Source organism: Pangasianodon hypophthalmus, chromosome 24 (genome assembly GCF_027358585.1).
Source record: "Pangasianodon hypophthalmus isolate fPanHyp1 chromosome 24, fPanHyp1.pri, whole genome shotgun sequence".
Classification (NCBI taxonomy): domain Eukaryota; kingdom Metazoa; phylum Chordata; class Actinopteri; order Siluriformes; family Pangasiidae; genus Pangasianodon; species Pangasianodon hypophthalmus.
The window spans coordinates 8,195,352-8,210,835 of NC_069733.1; the positions used below are offsets into that span (position 1 = coordinate 8,195,352).

The 15,484-nt window shown below is 37.5% G+C and overlaps 1 protein-coding gene across 2 annotated transcripts; it reads right to left on the minus strand.

Annotated features, from left to right (window-relative positions):
- Nucleotides 1–1,367: 1,367 nt before the first annotated feature.
- erap2 (endoplasmic reticulum aminopeptidase 2) lies at nt 1,368–12,668 on the minus strand. Of its 2 annotated transcripts, XM_026931502.3 has the most exons (19): nt 12,451–12,668; nt 9,140–9,747; nt 8,897–9,035; nt 8,298–8,432; nt 8,062–8,182; nt 7,800–7,954; nt 6,404–6,517; nt 6,186–6,317; nt 5,583–5,714; nt 5,422–5,490; nt 5,148–5,323; nt 4,967–5,046; nt 4,694–4,877; nt 3,710–3,866; nt 3,130–3,314; nt 2,784–2,945; nt 2,483–2,623; nt 1,923–2,004; nt 1,368–1,835 (listed from the first exon to the last, which is right to left on the minus strand). In XM_026931502.3, the coding sequence occupies exons 2-19, from the start codon at nt 9,637–9,639 to the stop codon at nt 1,689–1,691; spliced, it is 2,811 nt and encodes a 936-aa protein (XP_026787303.3). In that variant the 5' UTR covers nt 9,640–9,747; nt 12,451–12,668; the 3' UTR covers nt 1,368–1,688. The 2 variants fall into 2 exon arrangements, with proteins under 2 accessions (XP_026787303.3, XP_053084996.1); XM_053229021.1 differs by lacking the exons at nt 1,368–1,835; nt 1,923–2,004 and adding an exon at nt 2,018–2,373.
- Between the last annotated feature and the right edge of the window lie 2,816 nt (nt 12,669–15,484).

Below are 15,484 nucleotides of genomic sequence, written 5' to 3' on the forward strand. Positions count from 1 at the left end.
ATGTACTAATCACCAAAGAAGCACAGAGATCATACCATGAGATGTAATCTAATCATCTTAACAAAGAAGCGAGGAGGAATTAGTTCCCCGAAATCAAACAAATGAATACATATTATAATCATACCTACGGATCCATATTCCAACTGGGTTATCAAGCAAACAGACTCCATAGCCAGAGCAAGATACTGAACACAGTGAGAAAGCACCCCGGGTCACTGCCCACTAATTTGAGCTATCACATGCTGTCAATTTCTCTCACTATTATTCATTGTGGCTCTCACAATAGTCTAATGTTCTATCATATGATTGTAGGCTAAAGTGCTGCCTGTTTATCTACTACATGACCATGAGAATGTAGGTCTAACATAACTGATCATCACTGACAGAAGTTTCAACCATATACAGTGCAGAACAGCTTAAAGGAAAACTCCACCCTGAACACATTACATATTTTTTTTAATCTTTCTTTCTATATCTATATATGTTTATATACGATTCTGGTGTTAGTTTGTGTGTTGGTGTTGTATTTTTGTTATTCCTGCGAGAAGTTATCTGTCGCTCGACATCACGGGGGAAACTGTTAGCACAGTTACTGTACAATAGTGTTTAATAGAAGAAAACATTTGACCTATCTTAAATATAAGTGATAATGGTCAGGTTTTGCTGTTAGCTCCTAAAAACAAAAGCTTGTTTTCTCAATCACCATTTTCCAGTGATATTCAATGTCATATTAATGAGAAATCCAATGTAGACTTAGAGAAGATAACAAATATTGGACTCAAAGTTCCAGAATGCAATGCAGCTACAAGAGTCATTGCAGCGACTTGACTTGTTAGTGATCTATGAGATGGCGATGCTGATGGTGGTATTAGCATTATACAGCTGAAGCTTTGGAACCTGATCTGTTTGAGCAGTGTGTACAGAGGAGAAGACAAACTACAAGACTAAAGCACTGCTGCATTGAGATGAAGCAAGAGCTAAATCCTATTGGCACTACTATCAGCAGGTAGTCAAAAGGCATTGTGGGCAATATAGGAAACTAGTGAAAATAGACTAACTTGTTGATAAAGGTTAGTTTAATTCCTCGGGATTTCATTCCAAAATAAATCTTGGAAGCCACTGAAGATCACATGTTAATTATAAAGATTTATAAGCAACTCATTCAGGGTGGATTTTTAAGAATGTGTTTATAAGGAAGTGCAAGCGCCAACATCTGCTAACAACACCGGAAAAGCAACTTCTCTTGTAGCCATTTTCTGACATGGTGTCATCTTTCAGGAAAAAGTTTAGCTCCACATTCAGGCTAAAGGAACAAACACACATTGTACACTGCATAGGTCATATAAAGCAGGCCACACAGGAAGACAATTATTTAAATTTCATTTTATGAAGGAATAAGAAACCATTAAACCATATTTAAGCCACAATATTTAACAACTCATTTTAGAAAACCTAAAGGAAATGTAACACTGATCACCACACAAGCAACACATTTCTCTTTCCCCATATTTCCATTTACCCTGAAATATAAAACAACTCAAACCATGCTTAATGTAGGTCAAAATTTCTTATCAGTACTTTAAGTGCTGTATTCTGATATGAACTGTGCTGCTTTGCTTATAAAAAAAAATTAACAGTGAAAATTTCAATTAATTCATCTGAATGTTTTTCTGAAGCATGTGAAATTTCTAATTCAGTCTCTTCTGAAGCCACATCCTCAGAGTTTCTAAATTCCTCTCCAGCCACAGAATGTTTTTCTCCACATTCTCCACAGCCACCTGAGTGACGCGGAGCTGAGACGACTGCTCCCGAATTGAATTGAAGAAATCCTTGATCTGGAAAATCAAGGCATGCATGTTTTGTTTAAAGGTTCCACAGTTAAAGATGCTGAATCATTTTAAAATAAACAAGATGAAACTCACATCAGCGAGCTCCTCTTTAGATGAAAACTGCCCGGTTGTACCTATGATTATATTTCTGATACAGAATGATCCAAGCTGAAATCTGCAAAGAAGGAAAGAATATAGACTTGTTGGGACATTTTATGACATGCTTTCATCTGAAACCACCTGTTTCTCTGGAAAATCTGTACTACACACAATTTTAATGCTACCAGCTAAGTCACAGAGACTTGTATGGCCAATGCTCCACATATTCTAAGGGTAATAATAATCAGATTAAAATCTGTTTTTATTTAAGAAACAATTGTTGCTATAGTGAAGCTTTCTTTAACATTCATTTAATGTTTATGGAAGGTGTCTCAGGTGTTTTGTAATGGCAATTTTTCCATCATGGAACAGTCTTCAGGACAGAGGACTTTGTGCTTTGCAGTCTGAGTAACTTGACAAGCTGTGGTTTTTGTCTTATTAACTTCTAGAGAGAGAAAAAAAAGAGAATCTGGAGAGGAAATGACTTCTCACTCTTGTACCTATATAAGCTGATATACTGTACTTACTGATGTACTGATATATACTGTACTTACTTTTCCACCAATTTATTCCAGTTGCTCTTCACAAAATCCCAAGCTAGGAAATGACCTGCTGGGTTTCTGGCCACAGTGTATATTACTGTAGATAAATCCTGGGCTTTTATCACTGAGCCCTCCATCCCATGCTCTAGCAGCCTGAAATCAAATACAGTTGTATTCATTATGTAAAGCATAATGTTTAACCGTCTATCAGTCTGCATCAATCCAAAATATTTCAATTTTTTCCAAAATATTTTACTGTTAATATCCTATAAACTAAATAAAATAAAATGCAGTCATGTAGACAATAATATACCTTAGCAGCTTATTTGGATCCTTGTTGCTCGTCAGTGCTGAGAGGATTTTGCTTTTCTCTGCTGCACTTATGGAAAGCGCATACTTTTCCAGCAGGTAGTGCCAGCCGTTATTATCCTGGGCTCCGACTGTGTAGATGGTCTCAGCCACATCGGTGGGTAAGCTATAGACACCAATTCACACTCTGTAAACTATTCACAATCAACTCAGATGCACACAGTCCTGTTAGTATTGAATTTATGTTCAATTACAAAATACATGGATCGTGATTATCATCTGGCACAAACCAAGAGAAAGCCTTTTTGGAAAAAAAAAAAAAAAAAAAAAGTTACAGTATATAAAATGACCTGATTGTTCCATTAGAGTTCATCCAGCTTTGGAAGAAATGTTTGGCCTTTTCCACACAGGGAGAATAACCAAGATCGCACGCTAGGGACAGAAGCTCTGAGCGCAGCCTCCTGTCTGAGACCGTGCCCTCATCACTCCAAGTCTGCTTGTCTATCACATTTCTAAAATACTGCAGGATGTAGGTCTGCGGGACAAAAGCAATCACACACAAGGGGTCACTGTCTACTCACATAGCAAAATTTTTTCAATCCAATCTGTAAAAAGATGAGGCCTTAAGGCAAGATTTTTGCAATCTCACATGAAAAAAAAATCTAATAGCCTGAAATCCACTTAAAAAACAGCCCTCTTTAACTGAGATGCAAAGGACGAACACGGAGTAGCAAATTAGATTGACTCCAACATCCTGGAAATATCTTGTTGAGGGACGTCTGGCACATTACATTAATTTAGTTAAAGTCAAGGCAGAACCAATGATCACAAACTGACAGTGTGGTCTGCTAGTAATACAGATGCAGTAGTGGGTTACCAGCCAGACGAATAGGTTAACAAACATCAATCTGACATCTGATGGTCAAGTACCTTGAGATTTTGAGTGACATCAGCTATATTTCTCTTCTCTACCATCTTGTAAAATGATTCTAAATATCCGATGCCTTGGAGGAGGGGAACATTGTGTGTCTCAGACTTTAAGTAGGTGATCAGATCCAAAGCCTGGTCCAGTGTCAAGCGCCCTGCCCTGAAGAGATCCGGTTTAAAAAAAAAAAAAAAACGTATATGTAAAAAAAAAACAGAACATATCAATATGTAAGTTTGCTTTATATAGCAGGGGTGTTCAAACATTTCTCATCAGGTGTCCACAAATTTTTGCCATATAGTGTATATTGTTTCAAATAGTTGAAAAACTATTCAAATATGATTTGCAGGGATTTGATTTGATTAAATTGATAAACTAAGAATCAGCATTGTGTTAATGAACTACTTATATTTATATGCAAAGGGAAATGAGTGAGAAATCGAACAATTAATCACAGTCACTTTAAGTAATCATGATCAGCTCAAGTAATTAACAACAGGCAATTATTTAATTAATTGTTACAGGGCTAATATGAAGCCTGATTGACTGTCACCAATATACTATATTTTTATTTTTTATTTAAATAATTTTTTAAGTTTAATTGAAGTGAATAACTTACTAGGTGACTTAATTAGAGAAACTTTCCTATGAATAAACAAATATACTAAATATACTAAATATAAAATATATTAATCTTGCCAGTGTGCGTGTTGGTCATATCAGTAATGTTAGTATAAGTTTACAGTTCTAAATATTTAATATTTTGCAGAGGAGAAAGACTAAGAGATAGGGAGCTGATCCATTTTTTAGATTTGTTTTTTACTTAAGTGTGACACCTTGTGTTCAAACCAGGAAATTCTTTTTTATCCTGCTTAATAGCAAAGCAATTAACTTCTTTAAATAGCTTGCAAACTGGTAGCAAAATGCATTTACATTCCATTTAAGATTTCTAACAGATCATTAGTCTTCATACTGTGTTGATAGCTTACGTGACCAGCTGAAAGGCATTGTGAATGAGGTTGGCTCTGTCCTTAAAGCTCACAGCACTGTGGTTCACTTGCAGAAGGTTAATTAGTGCACTCCAACCCTCCGCATCATAGTGGATAATGTAGTAGCCATTCATGTCTGTGTTAAACTTCACCCATTCCACTTCCTGATCGAGGATCAGCATATCTGAGAAGTGATTAAGCATTTCAGTAATGCATAACTGCCTCCTTACTTGACTCTATGAGTTAAATTAATTATCTTGTAGTGGTTCAGACCTGACTTTGTCTCTAATATATGCCTCATTTCTTCACTGGAGTGGCTTGATTTGTAGGTCAAAGGAATGTGCCACAGATAGCTGTTTAGGAAAGAATGAGAAATTAATACAACACAAGCACAGAAAATATTTATGACTCCTACATTAAGGATTAAGCAAATAGGAGGGCTTTTGGTAATTACCCAGCTTGCAATGAGTGCCACAGTGGGTCACTGGGCTGGACTGTCTTTATGAATCTCTCCTGCTCAATGTAAAGCTTGGTTCCCTGTCGCTTCACCGTTACCAAAGGGATGCCCTTCTGTAGAGTCCATGTGTACATCATCTTCTTCAGGTCTATGTGCTCCCCAGCAAACAGATACTACAGAACAAGCAGTGAGTTACAAACACTCTAGTTTTGCATTATTAAGCTGAAACACAGGAACTGTATAAGACTCTTAAGTGTGGAATGAATCATACAGCATTTTTGGTAGCCTGTCCGTCACTATAACAGTATTCTCCTAATGTAAAATCCTCTTCAGAGCAGGTCTGTAGAGCAGAGAAATATGAAATACTTCACATTAGAAACTGATTATTAATGCAGAATTCCATACTTCTCAAAAATGAGAAAAAGTTTTTACATTGACCAGGCTGTCCCACAGATCCTCATTTTTGGCATTCTTGTAACTGAACTTCCTCAGGTACCTGACTATGCCACTCTGGAACACATCATCTGTCAGGAAATGCCTCAGCATGTGTAGAATGCACGCCCCCTAAACATTTAACACAAATAGGTCCGATATAAATGAATTAATAGGAGGAAAACTTTGACTGACCTGTTCACAACTTCTTGTTTTATGTCTTGTATTTGGATTGTATCATGATAAGATAACCACCTACATTTAGACTATAGTCAAATGCGTCTCTGGATACCCAGAGATCTGGATTATATATCAGCTATAATTATATATCAGCTCGTGATACTTGTTTCCAGTTTTTTTTAAGCAAAGGGTGATTGATAATCAATAATCAGATCTTATAACAAAATGATGTATTAAGGATTTTCAAATGTGGCTTGAGAGTGTATTTACTCAGAACATCTGACTAAATGTACCTCAGACCTCCGGCTGTTTGAGTGACCAGATTAAAATCTGCTATAAATGTGGGTTGGGGATATCCCTACATAATCCTAATACATAGGAAAAGGATTCAAAGAGGTCTTTGATTCTTTGATAGAGAATCACCTTGTCATAAGACACTGTATCAAACATCTCCTTTATCTGAGTGGGGTTCTCTGCAGAGGATGAGATTGCTCTGGAAGAATTGAGTGAGTCTCGACCAACCGCTAAAAAGCAGATGTCCAACAAGTAATCCTCCTGAAATTCAGGTCAAAAAGAACGAATGCTAGTGAAAAATTTTAATTTATGGCATTAGATAAAAAAAGACTTGAATAAAAACATACCGCTTTCAGTTGTGGAAACGTAGCCTCGACGGAAACAAACTCCATATACTGTGCAAAGCCCTCGTTAAGCCATATGTCATTCCACCACTCCATAGTTACCAGGTTTCCAAACCACTACAGAACAGTGTTACACATTTCATAGACTCAATATTATTCAGTTTATACATCATCACAGATGTAGTGTAAGTATAAAATAATGAATTTATTTCAGCAGGTTTTGATTTAAGAAGCATTAGTAAATCCTATTTCATAACAATGTTAAAAAATATTGTCAATAAATGTTCAGTTCACTTATTCCCAGTACCACTGGGACGACCTTGTCAGTGTTGCAAGGTAGGTTTGATAGTCTCCTATGGAGATGATTCTGTGCCAGATAGAAAAGAAAATACACTGGGGGAAAAACCTGAAATACAATACACAGACAGTAATGCTTTTCAGTTGGGACAAGGTTCCACACTGAAAAGCTAAATCTTCATTTCCTTACGTTGCTCTTCAATAAAAAAACAACCAGCAGTGCATTTGACTATTATTAGTGTGTTGCAGTTGTGCCACATTGAAATGTAATCACTGTCTAATCACAGTTCTAAGATGCACTCGGGAGGCATGGTTATAATCAGAAAAGGGCAAAAGGGCCTGAAAGCATAATTTTCCATAATTACAGAATCAATACAGAAAGAATGAAGAAACAGTGAACACACAAAGAGTGTTCCTTCATAACGACAGCAACGCCTCCTGGAAAATTACACTTTCAGATCCTAAGCACAGGTTAAGGCTGCAACTAGACATTTCAGTGTGGCACAACTGCAGTGCACTGATGAAAATTAACTGCAGTGCAACGAGGAATTAAATTTACTTCTGACACAAAGTCTGGGTTTAATTCATAAAAAAGCATGTTTTTCACTCAAGCATTAAAGCAATATAAGAGGAATGCAATGAAGGTTTTGCTTTTTTGTTTGGCACATTGTCCACAGGTCACAAATGAAAAACAATACAGTTCAATACAGCAATTCTGTGTATTGCATTTCACATTTTTCCCTGGTGTGATTGCTTTTCTATCTGGTATGGAAACTTCTCTACAGTTTTCAGCCACACAGTTGTTTAAAATCCACCTGAAAAACTTCTAAAGTATTATATATTATTAATAGTCAAAACTTTTAAATTTAATCCTGTAGTATAGAAACACATACACCTTTAATACACCCCCAAAAAAACTTTATCTTGATAGAATCTCAACAGAATAGACATTAACAGGCTTTTAAACCTATCCAAGTCCAGCTAAGTCCACCCATTCATGCATTTTTTTCTGCACAGCAGAAAACTACTCAACCTGGCAATACTGTTCCTGGGCTAATTTTAGTGCCCCTTGATCCTTTTTCTCCAAGTTTGCTGTGCTTACCTGATGGGCCAACTCATGTCCTATCACCAAAGTAACCCAGAGCTTGTCTGAGGTAGAGGAGACCTCTGGGTCATAGAGGAGAGATGTCTCTCTGTAGGTGGTCAGACCCCAGTTTTCCATTGCTCCAGACTGGAAATCTGGAATTGCTATCAAATCTGAAGGAACATAACAGAAAAGTAAATACAGTACACAAACACAGCATACTAAATTTAAGAGAAAGGGAAATTTACATTGGAATACACACTGGGTTAACATTATTTACCTAGCTTGGGGAGTGGATAGTAGATATTGAAGTATGTCTCATAAAACTCCAAAAGTTTTATAGCGGCTTCAAGAGCATAGTGGGTTTGGTGCCACTTGTGTGGTGCAGCATAAACAGAAACCTAAGAAAGAACAAAGTACAACATGAGTGCACTTATTCAACATGACCTATGTGCTGTGGTATATCACAATGTGAAAACGTAGGGTGGCAAACGACTGACAACCAATCTGACTTACGTCAATCCCCGTTGCAGTTCGCCCACTGACGGACTTGAAGTCACAGATGATGAAGGCCACGAGGTAAGTGCTCATCCGTACACTCGTTTCAAACCGATCCTCAAACAGACCACCATTTAATTTCACTGTCTGTTCCTGCATGAGAGAAAGTACTTTTTCAGCCTTGGCTTACATTTTTAGTATATTAGCATATTAGCCAGATTTTAAAGCAGCTGTAGAAGTTTTTTCAACTAAATGAATTTTGCATCCTGATGACCATCACTAAAAGAGATGGTCTGAGAAAAGTCTGGCTGTATTAGCCAATCAGGAATCTACACTGCAAGTGTAGTTCACACAAAGCTAGACTAACATCACTTATAGTGGATTTAAATACACAGTGCGAGATCCTTGCTCTAATGTAAGAAGTAGTGCACCAAATGAACTAAAAAGCACCAAAATTAACATTCTTGCCTGACCCCAAATTTTGGTGTTTGGTGGTAGAGAGTGCTGTCTAACACATTGGTCCAAAATCTATCACAGGTGTTCAACTGGGTTGAGCTCTAGTGATTGTGAAGGCCATAGCATACGATTCATATCATTTTCATTTTGTCACATCTTACTATGGGCATGTTGGATATTGCAATGTGTGAGGCTCCCCTTCTGATCCGGACAGAGTAGTTGGCTTTGAATATGGGCTCATCAAAACATGGAAAGGCCATCCGTGCTGAGGTCGGCTCAAAGTGAGTAGATGCCAATACCCTGGATATAATCAAACATAATGGACAGCAACCATGAAATTATTATTTTCTTCTACTAGACGTTCAACAATTTCACACCAACTAGCATAAGATTATCACACAAACCTTGTTTCTCCTTCTTTGGTTTTGTAGGTACTCCTGTAAAAGCCATAGAAACCATCAACCAATGCTGCACCAAATTCCAAATAAAGAAAGTACTTTTCTCCTGAGGACAGAATCTTAGGAGAGAAGATGGCGATCTGCTCGTGGGAAGGATACTCCAGAACAGGAAGTACTTTATCAGACAAGTGAGCCTCACTCTCATCCAGTACAGTAGCTGTAATGATCTCAAGGTTCTTGCTGTGCAGGACCACCCAGTTTGTGTTGTTCTTCACATCAATTTCAATCTTGACTGAACCGTTGAACCTCAGAGTGGTGAGGTTGGGATGGATGAGCAGATGGTAATGAATGGGAATAATGTAATTCGGAAGGCGCAACTTGCTCCAGGGGAAAGGGAGGCCATTGGTCGCTACATGGATGTTTTCAGCTGCAGCGTTGATGCTTTCAGAGGACAGGCATGTACCAAGGAATGCCAATAAGGTGAAGACAAAAAGTAACAAATCCATACTGGAGGTTTGAATGAAATATATGTACTGAAGAGTAGTAGTATTAGCACTAAAACGCTCCTCTCATTCTTAGCTTGATGCTTCAGCGAGAACTGCATTCAGTTTAACCTGAAAGAAGAGAGAGAAAAAAAAAGAAAAAATAAGAAATTAAGGGTGTCAACCTATTAATAAATAATGAAACAAAATTGTCTAACAAGTTTCTGCTTTAAACACAATGAACCTCTTTCTTTAGAAGGCAGTCTAAAAGGACTTTTTTAATAACTGGAAGCTTAACTAGCTAATTTTAAAAGTAGCTTGAAAAGTTAAAAAGTTGCCTAGGACACAGCTCATTAGCATTCTATTTTGAAAGAGTAAAACTCAGAAGCTTCAAATCATTCAGTAGACTAATATAATTCACATTTTTTTACAACCCTGTCTCCTTGTTTGATGGATAGCCAGCAAATTGCTACAAACCTCTTAATATTCCCAGCTAATAATTTTAGGATAGCTATAGTAGTGCTGGGAAATTTTCACAATTAATTTGGTTCATTCCAATTAATGTTTTAACACAATTTTCAAAATGTTCCAATCGAGACTGTACATATACTATATTGTATATATGCATATTTATTTTATTTTTTTAATTAAAACATCCATAAAAGCTATTTAAAAGTTTAAACAGCCATGTTTTCATGTCACAAACACAACTCTGGCATTCATTTTTGGATCCCTTCCTCTGCCTTTGTGGATCGTTCCTGTGCATTTGTGGATCTGGAAACATTTCTAGGGTCAAGACGTGCACACAAATCCACAAATAGCTGGACTCATCCCGCCAATTCAATCGGATAACGGCCACATTGCGTTGACCAATCGTAGCACGTTCTCGCAAATTTATTTATTCTATTTATTTGTGAATTTGTTTAATTTTTTGTGAATCTCTCTACATTTATTTGTGGATCGTAAGCTATTTGGAAATATGAAACAATTCTGTGGATCGTAATCTATTTATTTGGAAATATGAAACAATTCTAACCCCATAGTAAACAGGGAAGGAACTCAGATTTGAGAAGAATACCCCAAGTTGACTTCTCAGTTGCAGTGGCATTTCATGTCATGAAAGACATGATCCCCAATTACTATGTCGAGAAAGAAGGGTTCACCAAGTTGTGCAAAAATAGTAACAGCGCCATCTATAGCAAATAGTGCAAACTGTTTTTTTTAACATTCTTTCTTTAAATATCCTTTATTTAAAAAACATTGTTTGCACTATTTGCTATAGAAGGCACTGTTACTATTTTTACACATCTACATTTTCCAAAGTCCATCCTAATAAATAAAAAAATTATGCAATTTATTTATAATTCCATTATGTAGGAACAAAAAAATTGAGATCGTAATCGAGAATTGTTCATACAGTTGAAAAAATCTATTTTTTTTTTTTTTTTTTTGCAATATCACCCAGCCCTAGGCTACACTCCCCTCTCAAAGTATTGTAACAGCAATGCCAATTCCTTTGTATTTGTTATACACTGAAGACATTTGGGTTTGAGATCAAATAATGAATATGAGACGATAGATCAGAATTTCAGCTTCCATTTCCTGATATTTACATCTAGATGTGTTAAACAACTTAAAACATTGTACATTTGGTGGCAGACCACCCAATTTTTAGGTGAGTAAAAGTATAGGCACAGATAGTCTTAAAGTAAATCAAAGGAAATAAAACTTAATATTTGGTTGCATATCCCATGCTTGCAATAACTGCATGAAGTCGGTGACCCATGGACATCACCAAACTGTTGCATTCTTCTTTTGTGATGCCTTTCCAGACTTGTACCACAGCTTCTTTCAGTTGTTGTTTGTTTTGTGGGGTTTCTCCCTTCAGTCTCCTCTTCAGGAAGTGAAATGCATGCTCAGTTGGATTAAGGGTTGGGGGGGTTAAGGGTTAAGCTGTAAATGTTTTCTTAATGTTTGGTTACTAGAATGTACAGTTTGTATTTTCTGGGTGTTTGGAGAATGTTTTTTTAATCATAGGACCGTTAACAGTAAGGTTTGTTTGGTCTAGTATGAACAAATCATTGCTCATACTTCTTGTTTTCAAAACACTGCAGGGACATTGGCTGACCTTCTTAGGACATGCCTAATACGTTATCTGAACGTTCTAATAAAATTGTTATGTAGGTAGTTTGTTGTGGTTACTCTATCTTCTATTTGTAGTGTTTTCTGGTCTGGAACTGTAAATTTTGATTATGGGTCTACCTCATAGAGCGTGTATAAGGTGTCTTATATCCAGGCTATGGTTTACCTCAGCTCAGCCTGAATGTCTGTGTTTTGACCACAGCCATGACTCCAGGATATGCAGTGATAAACAGCATGTAAACAATTATAAAGCAGTTACATCTCCCTGACTCGGGCAAGCAACTCTGAATTACAGTTTAGATTTAACAGGAAGGCAGGGAAAGGAGGCCCTACAGTATGGAGCAGAAGTATTGCCTCTGTTTCAATGCCAGTCCATCTGATAGGGCTGGCATGCTGGAAAGAATGTCCTGTACAACCAGGACACATATTTGTGTGCACAACAGCAGACCATATGAACTGCAGCAGGCTTTAGTAGGATATACTGGGATACAGCTAACGCAGAGCATGAACCTGTAACGTGACACTGCGACTCAGTCACATTTCCACAGGCACTTACAGTAAAGGACACTTCACACGACTGTACAGTAGGAAGCACACTGCAGTGGACACGCTCACATAGGCAATATGTAACAGGCACGTGCAAAAACGCCGAGAGAAATCTTTTAGGTTACAGAAACAAGGTGATGAGTTTACCTGAGTTTCAGCCGCGTCACTGTGGCGCGCGAACCCGAGCTTTCATTTTCCCTTTCGTGTCGCCGCTGATGACCCACAATCCCCTGCGCGCGCAGCTGCTACTGGATTAGCGCAATTTAAACTGCTCCCTCCTCTAGCAGTGAGAGACAGACTCTCTCTCTTTCTCTCTCTCTCTCTCTCTCTCTCTCTCTATCTATCTATCTGTCATTTAGGCGGTGTGTCAAAGTCTCAAAGTCGGTTTTAAAAACACTCAGGTGCCATTATTAACAGGGGCGTGGCCAATAATACGCGTATCAGGGGCGTGGCCTAGGAGAGGCAGCTAATGGCTATTGAGATCTCAGTTGGCTCGAAGGGAGAGAGTCAAAGGGAGAGAGGGGCGTGAACCTCAGTCTTGCACGTGATACGATATGATTTCGGTTCTTAAGGCAACAATTCGATATGATGTTATACTGAATATCAGCAGTGCTGTGACGCAGCTGTTTGTAAACACAGCCGTGCTGATATTCATTACAACAGAACAACTGGGAATGGGGTATAAACAAGTGTGATATAAACAAGAAATATGGAGTAATAGACATTTCAGACACAATATGGTCAAACATTTGGTTTATTTTTGTTCCGTCAGCAAAAGTAGTTCCTAAAGAAGCCACAGCTTGATAGAGAATTATGTGTTTCCATGGTAACGCACAGACTGATTGACAGCATGTAGTAAGTGTAGTAATGATTTCAATGTAACGAACTCTTGATAGAATGGGAAATTTATGTAGCGCACACAGACAAGTGGAGTGAGACACACAGTGAAATGCCATACTAAATATCAGAACTCTTGGAACACCGCTTGTCCAATCAAATTAGTGGACTGGAACTAACTGTTGTATAATTAAGCAAGAAACATCGCACAAGCAAGAGTGCAGTTCTACAGTAGGATTGCGAATGAGATATTGCTTTTATACAACAATTTTTTCCAATCAAATTGGTGGACTGGAACTAACTGTTGTATAATTGATGGTACCTCTGTTTCAGCTACAATACAATTTAGATTCATAAGGTAACAATTCCAATTTTTTTTAACATACCATTAAATCTGCTACAATACAATCCGATTTAAATTTATAAAGCAATGTTATGATATTTGATGATGCCACTGAATCTGCTAAGATGCGACAGTTCAATTTAGTAGCCTCTGTTCAATATGTAACCAACTTTGTTGTCTAGGAGTCTAAGGTTTATTCACGTTTATTCACGAATGATGATGATGAAGAGAAGGACTATTTTTCGTATATAAGAGGTACAGGCAAATCACCTTGCTAGGCTATTTACACATCATTTAACATTTTTTTTGCGCACCATTTGTCTATCCTTTGTTGTAAGTAATTGATTTATAATCATTTATAATCAATAATAATCAATTTATGAATTGTCTCATTGTTACCCTAGACAGTAAACCGTACACTGGACTCAAACACACACTCGTGTTTCTGAGTGGACATGTTTGGTGATTGCACCAGTATATTAATATGTAAGAATTATTGTTTGCAGACACTAATCATGTGACCTGTCAGTCAAATTTGCTTGTGGATGCATTCACCTCAGACTGCTTCTTTGTTTGGATAGGGTATTTTTACAATTACTCTGACACAAAATGTATTAAGTTGTGGTCAATAAAGCCAAAAACTGTGTAATTAAATACTAGTAACAGGCGCAAGAGTGCAATGTAGATAAATGAGCTTAAACAGCTTGTTTTCTCTCCTGTAACAAGTATTCATCTGTCACAATGTAAAAAAGTGTAAAAAAAAACAAAAAAAAACCCTCAAATATTCTTTGAAAGCAAACGTTAGGTTACATATGATGAGTAACAGTTCAGGTATGGAGAAGCAGATGTAGAAAAGTCGTTAGTTTCATTGTCAAAGCCTATCATTGTTATTGGTTGACCACAAACCAAAAACAGGTGTGATCCACAGACCTGCAGAAAGACAGTGAATCATTTACATTTACACTCATATGAGTGTGCTGGCATGTCAGAAAATTTTTCAACTTGTAGTTTTTACTGTTAGATCAATAAATAATAGCCTATTGTAGAGTGGTGTTCAGTATGTACTGTCCAAACCCATTAATTATTTTTACATTTACAGCATTTCCTCTAATTGTGTGTTTGCATGTATGTATGTATGTATGGTTGTATATAACGCAGTTGCACTTGAATGTTTAGCCCTATAATTCCCAGCAGGATTTGGGACCAATATAAACTCAATTAAAGAAGACCACAGATATCTGTGTCCTTTAGCCAAAGCATGTCCGTGTCTATGCAGAGAGGAAAGGACAGCACAGTGGAATGAAAGACTCCATGGTGGGTGTGAAGTCATGTGACTGAAAGTTGATAATCCTCTGCGTGGCTCTACAGAGCTCAGAGAAATACCCCAGTCAGCATCATGCTCTACAGCTTACTTATCATCCTGCTCCTTACAAGTAAGTAAAAGACATTTATGGAGAACTTGATATCCTTATATTATATATGCCTCAGTCTTGGGTTGTTGACACACCAATGCCATATTGATTGTTGGATGTTTATTGGTTTTATGATGTCTATTTGATAGTGGATAACATGGCGGATGTAAAGGCCGCCCCCTTTTCCACATCACCCTTTTTCCATATCCCGTTGGACCATGGAGGTTTGACCATCCTGGTCTGTGTGGTCAATGATGTCCTAAACAGGGATGGAGGGATGGCCTGGCTCTCCAAAAGTACCAGCAGATCAAGCCCTGCCTTATATAACATACTAGGAAAAGAAGATGCTCAGGACACAGTGTCTGTTCGATCACTTGTTCCTAAGGAATGGGACACGTACACTTGCTTCATCAGTCACAGAAGCACAATTCTCTTCAAGGCTGGACACAACTATGGATTGCGAAAGAGCAGAATAGGTAAATCAACAGCTCATCATCTTAAATTGTGTCAAATTGCTGTGGGTATGTGTCATCTTTTAACATGTCTGGGTCGCTCATTCAGTGGGGAAACTGACTAATTATAAATACTG

Coding starts and splice junctions, on each gene's coding strand:
- erap2 (XM_026931502.3), bottom strand. CDS start 9,639: ATGGATTTGTTACTTTTTGTCTTCACCTTATTGGCATTCCTTGGTACA. Junction 2,005..2,482: donor TGGAATAAATTGGTGGAAAA/GTAAGTACAGTA, acceptor CCTTCTTTGCAG/ATTTCAGCTTGGATCATTCT. Junction 1,836..1,922: donor CTAAAGAGGAGCTCGCTGAT/GTGAGTTTCATC, acceptor TTGATTTTCCAG/ATCAAGGATTTCTTCAATTC.